Below are 17,958 nucleotides of genomic sequence, written 5' to 3'. Positions count from 1 at the left end.
CATGCAAAAAACTGTGAAGAAAAATAATCAAAATCAACCTTCACATGTGTGTACGCACTAAGTGCCTACATGACGAATTAGCAAATGCTGTAAATTGTAAAACAATTGTAGAAAGCGTCCTGGATTTTGAAACGAGATAAATAAAAAGTTACAGGCCTAAATGTGTGGCCCCTTAATTCTCACAGGGAATCTCATACCAAATCTGGGAAACTATTCAGTTTACACATGTGCTTTGCGTACCACAATTGTTTCTACAATTGTTTTACAACTACTACTAAAACTTGCAGCACTACATTTGCAAATTCGCAGTGTGGCCACTCAGTGCACACACACAAACATTCTCCACTCCACTGCAAATGAACACATTGATAGGTAGACAAAATGGAAATCGAAAATGAAACATTTTCGGAAAATGGCATTCGTTACTCCATATTCCATAATATCTCTGAGATTGATTAAATGATTTTTTTTGCAAGGTGGCAATAATGTTGTTTTTTACTGAGTGTTAACGGCTAAACATCAGATTCTACTAAAACGATTTCTTAAAACGTGTACAGTTGTAAATATAAATTACTCTACTTGTCAACCTGTTCATGTCTGTGATACCTAAAAGGAGGAAAATTTGAAATTGGATCAAAACATTACCTTTCTCAGCCGTGTTCAATTGTAGATTAGATCATTAAATAATATTATTAACAAAAGGGCATCATTAAATAATATAATTGGGACTTTTAAAATTTTATTTTATTTTCTTATTTTTTTATTGTTTTACATTTTTTACTTATAATTTAATGTTATCTTTTATATTATTAACATTGTACCTTAGTGTAGGTCATAAAAAACCCTATTATTATATGGAATGAAGTTAAGTCACATTGTCGCATGTAAATATAATACTAGGTAGGAGCAGTGGGTAATGGTAGTTCGAAACTATACAAGACTGTTTCTAAGCTATATATATTGATATGCTTCATTTTGCAGGTTTTCTTCTTGAGGTAGATTAACGTTGCCGGTCCGTCCTATTAAAGTTAACAAATACTCAGTGTAAAGTTCGTGTCTAAAGTCTAGTATTAAATACTATGTATAAGATTACGTTTAAAAACTTACACCTCCCATCATGTCGAGAAATTCATCGGTGAAGCCAGCGTCGCCAGCGTCGTCAATTGATTTGATTACTGAAAACATAAAACTCAAGTGGAGCAATTAAGGAGCGGTCCTTTGGGCCCCGCAGGTACTTATCACGTTAACGCATTCACTGCCGATTTATATAATTATGCTTTCACCAGGGTTTCACCGAGTGCCTCGAAAGCTACTGCTGTAAGGTCATACATTTCGAAAACTTTCTCGAAATTTCGCCCATATGCAAGGTGTACACCCTTAATAAAAACGCGAGCCACATAATCTTTCCATTGTTACTATAATTTTCTTGTAGAAAAGGTGATATTGAGGATCAAAGTGAACATATTGTTTCATGTTTTTTACGAAATCAATTTGGAAATATTATTATTATGAAACTTTCTAAGAACGAAACATTAACTATATTTTTTCTTCAATTTACAAGTAAACAAAGCGTTTAAAATTATAAAACCGCAATGAATACCGAACGCACCCATGATGCAGCCGCCGCTATGCACTGATCTGAGAACGCATGATCTGAGTTTTAATCTTACACTACAATCCCCGAAGCCAGACACGAACAAAGGCTTGATGGACATCGATGAAAGCAGTTGAGCAGTATGCTTTCTTTTCCAAACACTGTCTAATTGTTTGATAAATTCGGTGGACTTGCTGAATAGTAGTCTTGTCCACAGTACCCAAATTGATTTTGTGGGATTATGTTTTTTTTTCTCGAGGCATTCCTTTAACCTTATTAGATTTATTTTCCACAGCTTTGACAGCATAGATGCATTCATGGACTGGTTACCCGTCCTTGCAGATCATTATTACCTACCTTCCAGGCGAGTGGAAAGTAGCCAATTCTCATTACGGCGTTAAATAGAACACCTAGTACTTTCGGAGAGATATAGTTGAACCCAGGAGACTTGTTGTTTGCTATTCTAGTTACTTCTGCAAAAAATTACTTTGGTGATGTTGGATTTACATGGAAGCACAACTGCAGTAATGAGCGAGAATGTCGTCAAATTCCAAGACATCATTTCCGGAGCAGTCGTTTGGTTGAAAGACAGACTCTAAGTGAACCGCAAACGTCTCTGCATTATCTGCATCGCTACGCGCATGTTTTTTTTTTATATATGAAATAAGTGCGCATTTGACCTCCATCTCACCTGATGGAAAGTGACGATGTGGTCGACGACATAGCATGCACATCTAAATAATGCCTATTCGCTCTCGCCTTGACAAGGTCCATGTTATAGTGTTCGGGGAATCAGTCCGCAGGCAGGGAATTCCACTCTCTAGCCGCTTGGTATATAAATGTGGAAGCGAAGCGCTTCGTGCGAATCCAGGGAATATCCACAACATGCGAATGGAACCACAGCCCACGTCTAGTCCCTCGATATGGAAAGAGGAAGGCGGAATGAAATCATGCAATTTCATCGCACACTCTCCGTGACGCCCATGTTAGCCCGGTTTGAAAAGTTGGAAATGTTTGCTGAGGTTTCTTTACTTTTCGCAACATTCCATAGAGAACATTCATCTTTACCAGACGGAGTCAAGTGTTCGAGCTTGGATTTTCATAGACTCGCTTGCTGAGTAATTTTCTCAATTCCTTGATGGAACTATTTAAAACAGTTTTATAAACAGGTAGACTCGACTAGTGCAATATCGTACTTATAGTCTTTTTTCTGTAATTTTCTTTAATTAGCGTTGGTATTGGTAGGCAGATTGGTTTCAAGCGTGTGTTGCCTTATTGGTTTATCTATTTCTGCCGCCGAACGGTAATGTGAGCATTACTGTGTTTTGATTTTGAAGGGCTTACCCTTCGGCTAGGTAGGACTCTCGAAGAGTAATCATAATCGGAAGATGATTCGAGAATCCTCTCTCGTGTAATTGGCCAAGACCTCTCCCTGCAAGCGGTAGTAACATCTATACTGGCGGGAGAAGAAAATTGGAAGGCGATGGTCTCTTTTTGAGAGATCATAAGCATTCAAACTCGAAGCTTTTGCGGCACTTAGCGAACTTCCTGGGGAATAATAGTTCCAGAAACAATGCCGGCAGTGAATGCTATATACTAATGTTTAACGTGATACGTTTGATATGTTTATTGATATCTTACGTTACGGTGATCGATGTCTTTCGTTACCTTATTGCTCTATTTGTATCATGATAATTCTATGGTCGAATTATTTTTAAAATGTATCACGTTAAAATAAGACCTGCTGAAACGAGATATTTAACTATCTAGCTTTATGACCAAGCACTAACTTGTTGCGAAGACTTGGACTTGGACTCAATGTTACTAGCAGATTCTCCTTGAGTTGTGATTGTAGTGCCTGAGGTGGTTGGCTGTTTTTTCTTGGATGTCGTGGAGGCTTCTTTAGATTCCAGTGGCGTGTTCTCTGCCGGTGGCGACGTTTCGTCGTCTCCGGCGTCTAGGGCACTCACTTCTTCTCGGAAAACACCAATTATTGTTAGAATGTTACGTACCTTCGTTCCACTCGTTCCGACAACACTGGGGTGCTGGTTCTCAAAAACCTAGTCTAACAGCATTTTGAATTTTTTGACAATTGTTCACACTTCAACCCCAATGTTCTCGAATACGGAGAAAACTGTTTTTGCAAAAGTGATTAAGTGACAGTTTCGGCATGAACAATTGTCTCAGTTTCAAACGGCGGCTTACCTTTGAGGTGCTAATCGCTGATCCACTTGAAAGTGACAACAATTGTTCCTTAATATTAATATAGATTTAGTTCTATATCTAACCTTCATCTTCATCGAAATCCATCATCAGCAATCGCTCGTCGGATTCCGAAAGAATTTCGTCTATCCATACGGCGATCTGTTCACAAGAAAAAGTTTTTTAATTGTAAATTGGCATTTTGATGATAATGATGATTGATAAAGGTGCCTACAGATTTGGTCGATTGTTTGACGTTGAAGATGAACATTGGTGGTAAAAGTACCTATAACTAAACTACTCAAAACAACTTAGGGCCCACTAACATTTTTTGTCAAAAAAAGAAATTAAAAATGCTTATGTATAATTTACGTATTTTTTTTATTTAAAAAACTAATTATACGTTTGCAAAGCCGCAATATCAGTACATATCGGTACTGTTACCGTAAAAAAACATAAGTTGCACAATTTTGAAAAAAAGTCACTGAACTTGAACCTGCATTTTTGTGGCACAAAAACATTTAATTTTATAACACTATGGCAGGAGTTAAATACCAGTGGTGTTTAGTAACGTGTAGGCCCTCCTCTGTTCCTTACACATTCCCTGAGCCTATTTGCGACACTCTCTATAAGGTGAGTTACATTTTCGACAGGAATCTGTTCCCAGCAGTGTTTTAGTGCATTGGTTAGTTCCTGACAACTGTGGATGGCAGTAAACTGTTCTTTGAGGCTTCGTTTCAGCTGATCCCATAAGTGCTCAATTGGGTTTAAGTCGGGACTCAAGGCGGGCCACGGCAAAACATTGATGTTGGCTTCCGAAAGTGCGCTTTTGGTCCTACGGGCCGTATGAGGACGTGCATTATCATGCATCAAGACGAAGTCTCGGCCAATTCGTTGTGAATATGGGATCACATGAGGTTGGATGACCTGTTGGACGTAATTGGCAGCGTTCACGTTGCCCTCATCCAGGAATACCAACTCCGTTTTACCAATTAGGCTGATTCCACCCCACACCATAATACTGGGCCCACCAAAGCGGTCAGTTTCTCGAATGCAGGGATCCAAAAAACGTTCTCCTGGTTTCCTCCAGTCACGTACCCGTCTGTCATCACTGTAAAACTTAACTTTACATTCATCTGTAAAGAGCACTGTCCTCCAGTTGTCCATGGTCCATTCGAGATGTTCACGTGCAAATCTTAAACGCGCTGCACGATGTGCCCTGCTCAATTTCCGTCGTACAGCACGCATTCTGGAGTGTTGTTGGTCTTCATGGAGCCTGTTTCGTATCGTTTGATCACTCACTCGGGTGCCAGTAGCTTCACGTAAGCGATTTTGTAAGGTACGCGCAGTCACGGTGCGCTCTCTACGTGCAGTAAGTCGAATGTACCGATCTTCATGGGAGGTGGTGGACCGAGTTCTGCCTCCACCTTGTCGTCTAGTAACACTACCGGTCTCCTGATAACGCTTCCAAACATTTCGAATCGCATGCCGAGACACACCGAGGCTTAAAGCTACTGATCTCTGTGAATTGCCTTCTTGAAGCAAAACTACTGCTCTGTAAGCGGTTTCCGGGTCCATATGGCGTCGAATTCCAGACATTGTTATTGTAGACAAAGCGCAAACACCGAAACAAATTATAAACACCGGTCCGATTTCAACCTGTGTTTGCTATGGGATGCAGAACACAAGTGATTAGAAAAGTGCGTAATATGCGAAATTTACTCATTTTTATTTTTTTCGTCTACCCACTTAAGAACCACCTTAACACCAAACTTAACATTCCGAACGTTAAACAATCTGTAAACATTATGCAATTGAAGATTATCCACTTAAATTTACAAAGCAGCAGGCAAAAAAAAATACAGTCAAATTCTCGGTAATATTCGAGTGGGCCCTAAATTGTTTTGAGTAGTTTATATTAGCGCAACCTTTGACGAATCAGAAACAACTATCGTAAGTGCCATTTAGCATGCCAATTGCGAGAAATCATTCAACACTTCCTACCACTGTACTCGCTATTTGTGAAAACGATTCTCTCTTATGTTTGCAATAGCGGCGAGAGTATTATTATGCCGGTCCTTAGTTAAAAGGCCGCATGTGACATTTTTGCCAAAAATGAGTGTCATATACTGCCGTGATCAGGAAATAGTATCAAATCTGCCACTCTTTTTACTTTTTTCCTGTGTGGATTAGGTATGGAGTTACCGTAAAAGAAAAGGGCGGAAGTACCCACACTTTTATGATCGACCTAAGATAAATGGACGTATTTACAAAACAACTTTGTGAAAAGTAATTGAAAAGGCGTAATTGCGTATATACGCCACATCGATTTAACACATTTCAATCGGTTAAGAAAACGAAAAGACGCAAGTCATATTCTAATTCTAAATTCGTAGTTGAAGGGACGTAAGTAACCACTTGTGGCCTTTTGACTTAGCACACGCTTGTTATTACTATGGTGACTTGGACGCATCTGCCATTATGACTAAATAGAAAGGGCGCTATAAAAAAGTTAGACCTTGTTAATAAAGCAGTTTTCTTGGGAGTGACCTTAGATAGTAAACTTCAGTGGTTTCCACATATATCGTTCCTGGCCAGCAGATTAAGCTCCGCGGCATACGCAGTCCGCAGAATACGTGAGCTTACCGATGTTAGTACTGCTAGACTAGTTTACTTTAGTTACTTCCATAGTATAATGTCCTACGGGATTCTCATGTGGGGTAAAGCGGCAGATATTCAAACCATATTTGTATTGCAAAAACGAGCGATTCGTTCTGTGTACCGTCTAGGCTCTCGGGTATCTCTCAGAGAAAAGTTTAAGGAGACTGGTATCATGACTGTGGCATCACAGTTCATTTACTCAAATATTTTATATGCCCGTAAAAATATACATAATTTCAATAAGAAAGAAGATATCCATAATATTAACCTTAGAGCTAAGTCCAAACTCATGGTACCACGATTTCGTTTAACCAAGGTAAACAACTCTTTTATGGGGAACTGTATACGTTTTTACAATAAGATTCCGGAGCATATATTAAGTTTATCATTTCCTAAGTTTAAAAACTACATTAAAAATATTTTGATCGAAAAATCATATTACAAAATTGAAGACTACGTGTTAGATAAAGATGTATGGAAAGACGACATGGCTCCAGAATCCACACAAATTTAATTCAAAGTGTATTCCATAGCATTTAAGTTTATTTGAAAAGAGCAATCCCTAGAGTTTCTTGCTCGTTCTTCTCAGGGAGGTCAGCGTAGTGAACGAGCAGTAGCTTAAATGTGACGTTTTCAAGTGTAAATTTATTTTACCTATGGAATAAATAATCTTTGACTTTGACTTTGACTTTGCTAATGACCACATGCGCCTTTTCAATCAAGTATTTCTGCTAGTTTCTAGGACCCATGTGGTGTTAGCATCTATTTTTGCATTAAGTTAGATAATTTTCATGGTAACACTACGTTGCAAGGACGCAAGTACACGCAAGCGCCCTTCCTTTTTAGCACTTTAGGAGAAACCGGGGTGTCCCATACGGGGAGGGACGCATTGATATTCGTTCAGTTGTGCCCTGCACGCGAGTTAGCTTATGCGCAATTTACGTAAAGTAAGTGCGAGTTTTGTGTTTTGTACAATTTATGTATTTACATTCTTGAAAGTCTGTTTCTAAACAGTGTTTAATTCATGTCATGAAATAGCCGCTCACGCGATGCGCTCCTCCTACCGCAAAATGGCGGCTATTTGGTTTCGCAAATTAGAAAAGGATTCAGTTTAAATACAAGTTTTTAAAAATAAAAGTTATAATCTGCATTACTAAATAAATACCCTCCGTACTACAACAAAAACATCTCAAATAAAATGCAGTAATACACCGCAAATCCTGCACTTAAAAAGCACTAATAACATTTTTGGTGTATTTGGGTAGGTAAATATGATAATATTCCGTTTGAGTGGTTCTAATGTTTACCATGAAGTTACTCCTTAAAGTATAGTTTATAAACATTTATATTCAGGGTAAACTTAAAAAACGCAACTTACGGTATGTTTTCAATAAATAAACACTGACATCACCAGCCCAAACAATACACACACGATTGTCGTGACGTATTTTTGAGTTATTTATTTTTTTTAAATGACAGACCCAGACATTAAAAACTTTATGGTTTGCTAGATTAGTTAACGAAATAGCAATTAGTATTAGTTCTTTTACCTGTTATAACTTCGATATCCGATAAATCGGTATAAAATCATCACCGCGCAACTCTAGGTGTGGTATGCTTCCAGAGACGCATGAATCGCGTGAGCGGATAAACAACACAACAATTTGAAATCACGTATTGTATAAGTATTTTGTTCTAGTTTGGGAAATATTTTCTATGTATCTAGGTACTCGTAGATATTACTAGATATCAGTAGAAAATATTTAATTATTAAAATAAGTATTTAATATGTACAGCAATATAGAAAGAAGGAAATAAAGAAAGAAAGAAAAAAAAATTCAGCACAAACACATGTTATGTTGTACTTGTACAATATGATTTTCCTTTCGGCGGTTTAGGACCACAATCTAAAAGGACCACTTCTGAAATTGACCATTTCTTGTATTTGACCACTTCTTGAAATGATCATTTTTATTTTTTTATTATAAATTGGTTTATTATAAACGTAATTAAAGAAATTCAAGAAATGGTCAATTCAAGAAATGCTCAATTTCAGAAGTGGTTATTTGAAGATATGGTCATTTCTCATTGTGGTCCTAAACCGCCGAAAGAATGATTTTATGCTTATCGTGTATTGCACTGCAAAGGGCCCAACTCAGCAAATACTGCTGCGGAGCCACAGCGCTGGTTTTTAGTGGACCCTTTTTGAAATAATATAACTAAATGTATTGATGTGATTATATACATATAGTAGTAAATAAGGTCCTTATTACCCAAAGAGTTTTCTTTGGTTGGTACAGTTCATAATAATTATTTATTTATCCTATACAATATTTACATATATATTATATAATATTGTTGCAGTCAAGAAATATGAAACGGTTTCGTGGTTTCATATTACTTTCTAAGGCATTAAACAATCAAGACCAATACTCAAGAAAGCTTGATAAATTCAGAGAAGGAAGCAGTTGGAAACTGCTTTGATGTGATGACAATACGGAGACGTTCGAAAAATCGTCCATGCCTGACATAAATTTTAACAATACTGAAAAGTTTAACAATACCTAATAAGTCAATTCAAGATCCCTTAACAATCGAAATCAACCCTGAATTTTGTACTGCTATCAATGATAGCATATCAGGAGCAGAAAATCTCGTTAACATTCAGTGTAATAATGTACGTAGCGGAGAAAGCAACATAATTCTAGGCAACGTGCTATAAAAAGAACGAGCGATAGGAACTCTACTTAGCTACTGCAGCAGGAGCAGGACCACACTGACAACGACGTTTTCAACAGACGATTCAGTTCAATTGTTATCAATTATACGATTTTTTAATAAAAACTGATAATTTTTCTCATTTTTAGTTAGTGTTTTATTTATGTTTTGTTAGCCATAACCTCAGTTAAAATCAACATGCAGAAAACTATTTTAAAATAAGATGACAGTACAATCTATGCCCACACATTTAAAATAAAGAAGAAACATTACCTTTCATCTAAGTAATAAAAATCTGTAACGTACCTTACTACGAAATTAAAAAGACGCATGCAACCACATGTGTTACATGCGTCCACAACCACAACCAACTACCCTAGTATTGAGTATTTTACGAACATTTTTTTACTAAGATGAAAAGGAAAAAGGTTAATAATTTGATAATTCAGCATAAACAATTAAATATTTTATTTTTACATTATGCATATAATGTAAACCTATTATATTGCGTTTGCAGCCAGTGTCTTTGTCTTTTAATTTGGCGACAGTAGACAATTTTAATTTGTTTTTCTTTGAACATTATTTTCTTGGATTTGACTTTTTGTCACAAGCGCCCTTTTAACTAAGGGCGGCAGTATTATCGTTTCGTAGTAGAAGTCACCTTGACGTATGTAGGTACATATGACCTAACAGTTTGATAGAAGTCAAGCATTATTAATCACATATTTAGCCTTTATTTTTCAAACATACCTACAGTAAAAAAGTAATTGTATAAATACCAAACAGAACCGTCACTTTCAAAATTTGATCCGAGTCTTCATATCTATAATTTATTTGTGGAAAAATGTAAGGAAACAAATTAATAAAAGAAATATACCAAAATTAATAAAATGAATTAACAAAACAACACCCTTAAAAGGTGAATATTTCGACTTGAACGTTCGGTCAAGCGTATTCCGACATAGTATTGTCGGCTAAATTTGTAAACTTCATAACCTAAAAACAGAAAAAAACAGAATTACTAGAAATATTAATATGACAATCTATAATAGCTATTTACCTTTATTTTATAACAAAAAGAGGGACTACAAATTACATTCTGCTTTAAAATCAAAATTTTGCGCTTGAAGTGTAAAAAAGGGATTTTGTTCAAAAACGGGGTTGCGACGTTTTCAAATTTAGCCGACGGTACGTTTGATAGATGTAAGTATTAAAACAAAAAGGCTGCTTCTAGCGTTAAAAGTAGGTAAAAAGAGAAGGGGAAAAAGTTAAAAATTGTCTTTTTTAGAGACGGCAGTATTTTTACGGATGTTAAATGGATTAAAGAAAGTGAATCATGGTCATTAGTGCTTACGCTGAGTTTTAAATAAGTATTAGTTTTAATGTGAAGTGGTATATCATTATAACGTAATTTATATTGTTAATTTTCACTAAAATCATGTGTACCATTAAAATAATATATAATTACAATCACACTAATAAAAACCTGATATTAACAACATATAAGTCACAGTCATAATATGCCTCAATTTTAATTTTTTTTAAGTTAATGGACTTTGGTTAGGTTACTCAAGAGATGCCAACATTGCGAGAGATATCAAATGCAGGCCACACCGCGAACGAAGCTAAGCTAACCTAGCTTAGTTCACGTTGTTGCGTGCAAAGTTAAGCTAAGAAAATACTTATGAATGAATGAATGAAATATTCTTAATAAGATTTCTACGCTGGTGGATGGGCAACCATTTAAGTTGTGCATGAAACATCGATTTCTTAGATTTTCGCGATTGTTACCCATAGGAAATGAAACTCGTTTCGGGCCCTTTACAGGTCCCGTGGTCACGGTTGACTGAGGTGGTACAGTCATCAACCAGTTATGTCTAATATTAATGTAAACCACCCTATTTTTTAACTATAGTTACAAAAAGTTATTATTTCAATACTTTATTTTTAATTTTACAAAGAAACATTCCAATTTACGCTACATTATGTTTTACAAACACTAACAACAATATGAATTTTCATTATGTTAAATTTATTATTAATTAATAATGAAAATTAGAATAAATTAAAACATAAAATTAGTACTGCAGTCTTATGTCGGTTTGGGATTTTTCATCAGAGGAAATACTGGATCCCAAACTGTTGTTACGAAGAAACCATCTTCCCTGTTGAAATTAGGATGCTTTTTAATTTCAATGGCCACTCGCAGCATCCTGGGTAGGTACGGTGAAAATTTGGAAGTCATTAGCATAGATGATAGGAAGAAGTAACAGAGTGTGTAACAGAATTAATAAACAAATAAAATATGACAGGAGAAAGGACGTTACGCTGCGGAACTTCGGCAGAGATATCGCACCACGTAGAGAAAGAATTTTCATTACGTACACACTGCTGCCCTCCACAGAAGTAGCTTCGAGACCAATAAATAATTGCTGGAGATATGTTAAGAGAACGCAATACTTCCAATAATAAGTCAAAGTCAACTCAATTGAACGCATTACTGAAGTCAAGGGTGTCAGCACAGTCAATTGTTGATTTTCCATACCCAAACGGATGTTATCAGTGATTTTCCTGAGTGCAGTAGTGGTACTTATGGCCAATGCGGAAATCGGACTGATGAGGATTGAAAAGGTTGTTCCTGTTTAGGAAATTAGTCAACTGATAGTGTATTAGCTTTTCTAGGACTTTCGACAGGAAAGGAAGGATTGAAATAGGACGGTAGTCTGTGTAGTGGTGGGTGCTTGGTTTGTTTTTTTGTGGTAGTAGACATAAGCGTCTTTCTAGGCAGAGGGGAAAACACAGGTAGAGACAGATTTATTATGGGATTTTGGTAATGACGGGAGTGAGGAGATCGAGGAGAGGAAATCATATTACAACTAATGCAATCACTACCTACAGCATTGGAGGCGATAACTAAAACTTTTTTTTAACATCACAGTCAGTAAATTGATTACGAACAAAGGAGGAACAGTCAGGAGTAGGCAATGAAATAAGATATTGCAAGGTGTTGCTCTTGACTGAACAAAGACAGGCGCAGATGAAAAATGATTATCAAGTTATTGAGGTTCAGATTTAAAGAAGAATTATTACTTAAGAAAATTCCGAATTTTAGTGGGGTTACCATTTTCGATGGATTTGTGGATGTGACGTAGATTAGATGGAGGAATATGTAAGTCAGAGGAATTTATAAGAGAAGCTTTTCAAGAGTGGAGAAGTAGTCAATCCTTAGAGATGGGTAAACTCCCAGAAGTAGCTTATGATGGGATAAAGTTAGTTCTAACAGATGTTCTGCAGTATTGGCTGGAGGGGGTTGAGAAGTACTGAGGATTGCAAAAGGAATATGGCTACAAAGATAAATAGCTAGCTCACCGTAAAAGGAACTAGTATGGTCGTTGCAATCAGTTGGAAACCTGGGAAACAGAAAGAACTGGAAGCAAGACAAGGATTTAAAAATGTTTCGGATACAAGAATGGCGTGAATATTTTCGTTGTCAAACGTAGTAAGTAGTGACGTGGACACTATGGATACGTGCTGGAGTGAAGGGCGTAGAAGGGCGACATAATATTTTACATAGCTTAGCGGGATCGTTGGGTTAGTTTAGTTAGTTCGGTTGGCTTAGTTTGCGGTGTGAACTTAAAGCATGAATACGTGCCCCGGCTACGTGATCTAAGCTAAGTTAGCTTAGCTTCGTTCACGGTGTGGCCTGCGCTTATGGTGATCGGCAGTCGTTTTCGAATTGTGACTTCGCAATAAAAGTCGGGTCAATGACCGCTATCGTCATATTAAATGACATAAAGTATAACTATACTTATTATTGAAACCTCTGCCTACATGTGTATTTGAGTTTCGGCAATTCTGATTTGGTAAAAAAATTATTTATATACACACCTTGTCAGCCATCTCCACCATAAATTTAGCCTTAGGATTAGAGGAACGGCGAGAAGGCGTTTTTAAATTCATGTAGCAGCATATTTCATAAAGTATAATGTCAGACAATCGCAACATTCTGAAGGGAATAATGAAAAGTTAGTGGTAACTAGTCGTTTCGTATTACATGTTTTATTGTAGCTACTTTTCTCTACTCATTTAATAGCTTTATTATTAAATGAGTAGAGATATATCTACATATAGATACAAAGAGTGATATGAAGTGGTTAAAACCACAAATATATCGAGTTCCGGATTTCTAGAAACATTTTAATGCATCGTAGAATAAAATTACTCAATTAGAAAGCTAAAATTTGGTTTTAAAATAATTCTAGTGACGTCCCGTAAAACGCAGTAGATAACTAACCTTTCACCAAAGCATTTTTTCATGAGCTACAAGCAAAATCTTGTTGCAATGAGGTTGTAATGAGGATCATATAGATACTTACTTTTAAATTCATGAAATTGAGAACAACCTCGGCGCCAACCTCATCTCCGGTAAGTCATATTTGGTTTTAATCACTGTATGTCGCTCTTAGTATCTATAATGTAGATATTTATGTACTCATTTGGAACAGCCTATTCCGACCATTGATTATAACTTTAAGGGCTAGCAAAAAAGTTATTTTGCTTATTTTCCTGATTAAATCAATATGCGATCGCTGACTTAACATTCGTTCAGGAGTTTAGGACCTAAACACTAGACTGCTCTCAATTACATAAGTACTATCATTATCGCACCTGTAAACTTTTTGTGTATCAGTCCACTGCTGGGCGCGTGTCTCTTTTAAGAAGGTTTCGGGTGATGCCCAATAAATTGGGTGAGTTCCATGTCGACGCTAGAAATGGAAAGGTAAAACGTCTAACGTGTATTTGGAATATAGTATATTTGGGACGCGTCATGTTTTTCGCCTAAAGCATATTCATCTCTATTTTCCCATAATTAAGGTGCAAATTTGTGTTATGCAAATATGGAACCGCACGCCGACGCGAGACGACACGCGCCTTCGCGCGTCGAGACGCTTGGTTAACGTCGAGCGGTTTCGCGCATCGCCGTGCGTTCCTTGCGCGCATTGAGGCGTCAGACGCCGACTACACTGTGATCCCGGCGCGCTATTGCGAGCTTCATGACGCGCGTCGCCATGCGTTGTAGTTGAAAAACAGGACGCGACACGACGCTTCGACTCTGCGCCAGTGTGAATTGAGCCTATATCGCTTTTGCAAATGCACGTTTCACGTTTTACTTTACCAGCGTCAATATATTATATATATCGATACGCATGATTCCTCAGGTTGTTATTGTTCATAATTATTTCAGTACCTACTTAGTATCTATTTTGGGTAATATAAATGAATAATAATAATAATAATTAAATATACCCGTCAGCTAATCTATATTTGCCAGGCCTGGAAAGTCGCTGTTGTATGCCGCGTGCAAAGGCAACTGTCGCATTACGTGCCCAAGAGAACCGTCGGTCCCCGACCATTGCCATCAAGTCTCTCTTTACCTTCTCGCATGGGCTAAAAGCAAATCATCACTCTCTACACTTTCGTTCATGTTTCGTTCATATTACTCGAAAAACTCTTAACCGCGCGCAATCTTTTTATAATATGGTAGCCATGCCACGTAGCGTCCATTATGTTTAGCTCATAATAAGTATAGCAGAGAACTTAAGGTTTCGCCAATGCATTCGCTATGCGAACCTAATTTTATCTCCCCATCACTTTGATAAATCTTTCTGAAGGATCTTGGAAGAACCTGGCAGGTTTCATTAGAGCGATGCCATATGGGTCTCCCTAAGAGCACCTCCCTAAGAGTGATGCCAGACGGGTGTTGCGTCGTTGCAACACTATGATTTCAAAGTACTAAGTTCCTTGCGTAGCACGCCACCGTTGCAACGCACCGTGTGGCTTATTGTTGTTCCGATGTATATGTAAGTAGTACAACGCAGCGTCACAACGCAACGTCAGTCGTCGCAATGCCCGTGTAGTATCGCTCTTAGGCTCTGACGAGCTAGATTCTTCAATTGATGAATCGGAGTCTGAGAAGTATTCTTCACGAGTAAATTTCCAAAATACAGATATTGAGAAAGGGTGGAAGTATGAGCGGAACTTTATTTAAGGCATTGTTGTGTAATTACTTTCGTTTCGTTATAAATGCAGGCAAAGAATCAAAGTGAGGTGCTTGTTTCGCAGAAAAAATCTTCAAGACTTGTATTGACATTAGAATAAATTAATTCTTTTGAATTTGTTGAAGGATCCTAACTTGTAAACATGTTAAACTCACTTTTCGGACTTTTTGGACTTTGCTGACCCCTTCATCAGATTCGTAAAATATTGATATGCTTGATCCGGCTTAAAAGGCTCATCTGCATCCAACATTCCGCGAAGGCGAGCAATCTAATTAAAAGTAAAATTATCTATAAAGTAAGTTTTTTTATTATTTATCAAAAGAGATCCTTTGTTCCAAGTATTTGATGAGATTGCAAAAAAGGAGACGACAAAACATTATTTTGATACCGTGTTACCTTTTATGTTACATCTTTTTTTATTTATTTCACATGGCTTAATTTAATTGGTTGAAACCTGAGAAGTAAGTAACAAACCGTTTCAGGGGGTAGAGAATGGTGGTGTTCGCGCCACATGCTTAGCACTTGACGGCGCGATGGTTTGGCCATGCGCTCGAGTCGGTCAGTTAGAGCAATACAGTGTTTGCGCATACATCGCGCATGCGCCTTCATTGCGCGCGGAGTCAGGTACTCCTCATCAAGTGGTTTTGGCATTCTCATTGGGCCACTAAAAAGATATTGTTAACCTTTGTGTCACTTCAATTAAAGACCAATTAGATAAGATTTATTGTACTAAGGAACTAACCCACATACGTATATCACTGCTAGGCAGGGATCGGGTACATACAAGTTTACATGATTTGAAAAGACAGTGGTTGGGGCCCATGCTATATAGGGACTTACCTACCACCTGATAGCAAAAAAAACGATTAAACAACTAAGTGAATAATAATAACGGCCATACTCAAAACAGCAAATTTTTTCATGTGCGAGCCTTTCATGTTCGAGCATTATACAGAACCACAAATATTTTTTTACGTAGTTTACACTCTTATTTAAAGGTATTTTTAAGATTTTAGCTCATTTTTCATTAGATCATTAACATACATATTTTATTTTTCAAACCCATGTTCTCGAATTACCGTAGCCTGTCCGGACGCTACCTTTGTCTGCAAATTTACTTCTATATTTAGTCCGGAATGAATTATACTAGTGCCATTTAAAATCCTGAGTGGCGAAATACTGCTCGAGTAATAGCATAAAATATAATCCGCGACTACCATTCTTTAAAAAACTACCATCAAATTTCCGAGTGTCTGGCCGGAAGGTATAATTACCATCGCCGGTCATTTTCAAAGTGCTCGTCCCTAAACCACTAAATGTTTTAAATTCACTATTGCCTGTATCGCGAGCTAGCAGCCGTGTCTTGGCACTCGAATAGTGCGAATGTATCAGTGTCGGCGTATCCGCTTGCCATTTACATAAATACCTAATTACGGTAACTTTGGTTTTAAAATTGTCTAATTCCTCTATTCGTAAATTACGTTTTTTAAAGAAATGTCGCTTATTGAAATAAAAGAGTTAAGGGGCCTTTGTGTATTACGATATTCGAGTATTTTCCAACTCTTCCATTTTATGAAATTTTTAAGGAAATGGGCAGTGTTCTAAGTACCGTAGTATAAATTGACGTAAGTTATCTAATTACCGTAGTATGAAAATATTAAAGAGTTTTAATTATTATATACTATTTCGTGGCAGTATAAAGCATATCCAAACATATTATGATACAAACCAGTCTTCTAAATGATTAGAGTGTTCAAAAAATATTGTTAATTGCTTTATAATAAAAAAATATATATAAAAATTGCTTTATGTATAAATTTATAATAACAAAATATTATTATGGAATTAACAATATTTTTTAAAACACAATGGGTAAACAAAAAAAAATTAAGGAGGAAATTTTAGAAAACAAGAGACTTGCAGGTCGCGTTGGCTAGGATAATGTTAAAAAATAGTTCAATTTTATATCAGCGATCGACAGTGAAGGAAAAAGAAGGAGATATACCAGTATGGGAAATGACTGTTCAATGACTGTGAAATCATTAAGAAAATCGAACACAAAACAGCATCAATTTCAAAGTATGGTATAAAAGCCACAAGGAAAAATGTGGACAACTGAATTGAATAAACAATTCAATGGCCCAATCTTAGAATAATAACGCATAGAATGATAGTTTCATATCAAACGAGCTGTCACAAGTGAGGCAAAAATCAAATTCATGTAGGCTAGTTTTAGTAGTAGGTTAATTTTCGGTTTTAGTGAATATTTATATAAAAATACAAGTTGAAACGCGTTACTTCCTTGTGGAATGTGATGTTAGTATCTATTTTGTTTGTCTGACATATTTTTACACTCATATACCGCACAATTCACATTTTTAGCTAAATTTCTTGAGCTGTTCGCGGTGCAAGTTGACCTTGAGCACTGACGGCCCGCCCGCTCGTGTAGGCCCATTGGGAGCGCTTCAATTTGCCTCACTTAGCGTGTGCGGACTAGGTTTCTATGCGTTATTATTATATACAAATACAAATCCCTTGGACGAAGATTCGAAATCCTGTGCTTACCTGGATTTCGAATCTTCGTCCAAGTCTTTTTTTTATACAGCTGAATTATGATGTTTCATATAATTTTTCAACGTAATATACTCATGTATATAATATACTCATGTATATAATATACTCATGTATATAATATACTCATGTATATAATATACTCATGTATAT

At 36.7% G+C, this 17,958-nt stretch overlaps 1 protein-coding gene across 2 annotated transcripts in view; it reads right to left on the bottom strand.

The window, feature by feature from the left end:
* Window positions 1–861: 861 nt before the first annotated feature.
* The window catches only part of LOC113230278, a 21,352-nt gene continuing 4,255 nt past the window's right edge, over window positions 862–17,958 (bottom strand). Inside the window, exons 3-10 of one of the 2 annotated variants that reach the window (XM_026464135.1) lie at window positions 15,709–15,898; window positions 15,390–15,502; window positions 14,483–14,623; window positions 13,064–13,181; window positions 3,883–3,958; window positions 3,385–3,566; window positions 1,108–1,175; window positions 958–1,019 (exon numbers count right to left, since the gene is read on the bottom strand). In XM_026464135.1, coding sequence (XP_026319920.1) covers window positions 1,173–1,175; window positions 3,385–3,566; window positions 3,883–3,958; window positions 13,064–13,181; window positions 14,483–14,623; window positions 15,390–15,502; window positions 15,709–15,898 — 823 coding nt within the window. In that variant the 3' untranslated portion in view covers window positions 958–1,019; window positions 1,108–1,172. Of the gene's footprint in view, window positions 1,020–1,107; window positions 1,176–3,384; window positions 3,567–3,882; window positions 3,959–13,063; window positions 13,182–14,482; window positions 14,624–15,389; window positions 15,503–15,708; window positions 15,899–17,958 lie in introns of both variants that reach the window. The other variant, XM_026464134.1, reaches the window with a different exon arrangement.

The sequence above is a fragment of the Hyposmocoma kahamanoa genome, unplaced genomic scaffold, assembly GCF_003589595.1.
Source record: "Hyposmocoma kahamanoa isolate Upper Pololo Valley unplaced genomic scaffold, ASM358959v1 63, whole genome shotgun sequence".
Lineage (NCBI taxonomy): Eukaryota > Metazoa > Arthropoda > Insecta > Lepidoptera > Cosmopterigidae > Hyposmocoma > Hyposmocoma kahamanoa.
The sequence above is the reverse complement of the archived record's forward strand: the minus strand, read 5'-3'. Positions and strand labels throughout refer to the sequence as shown.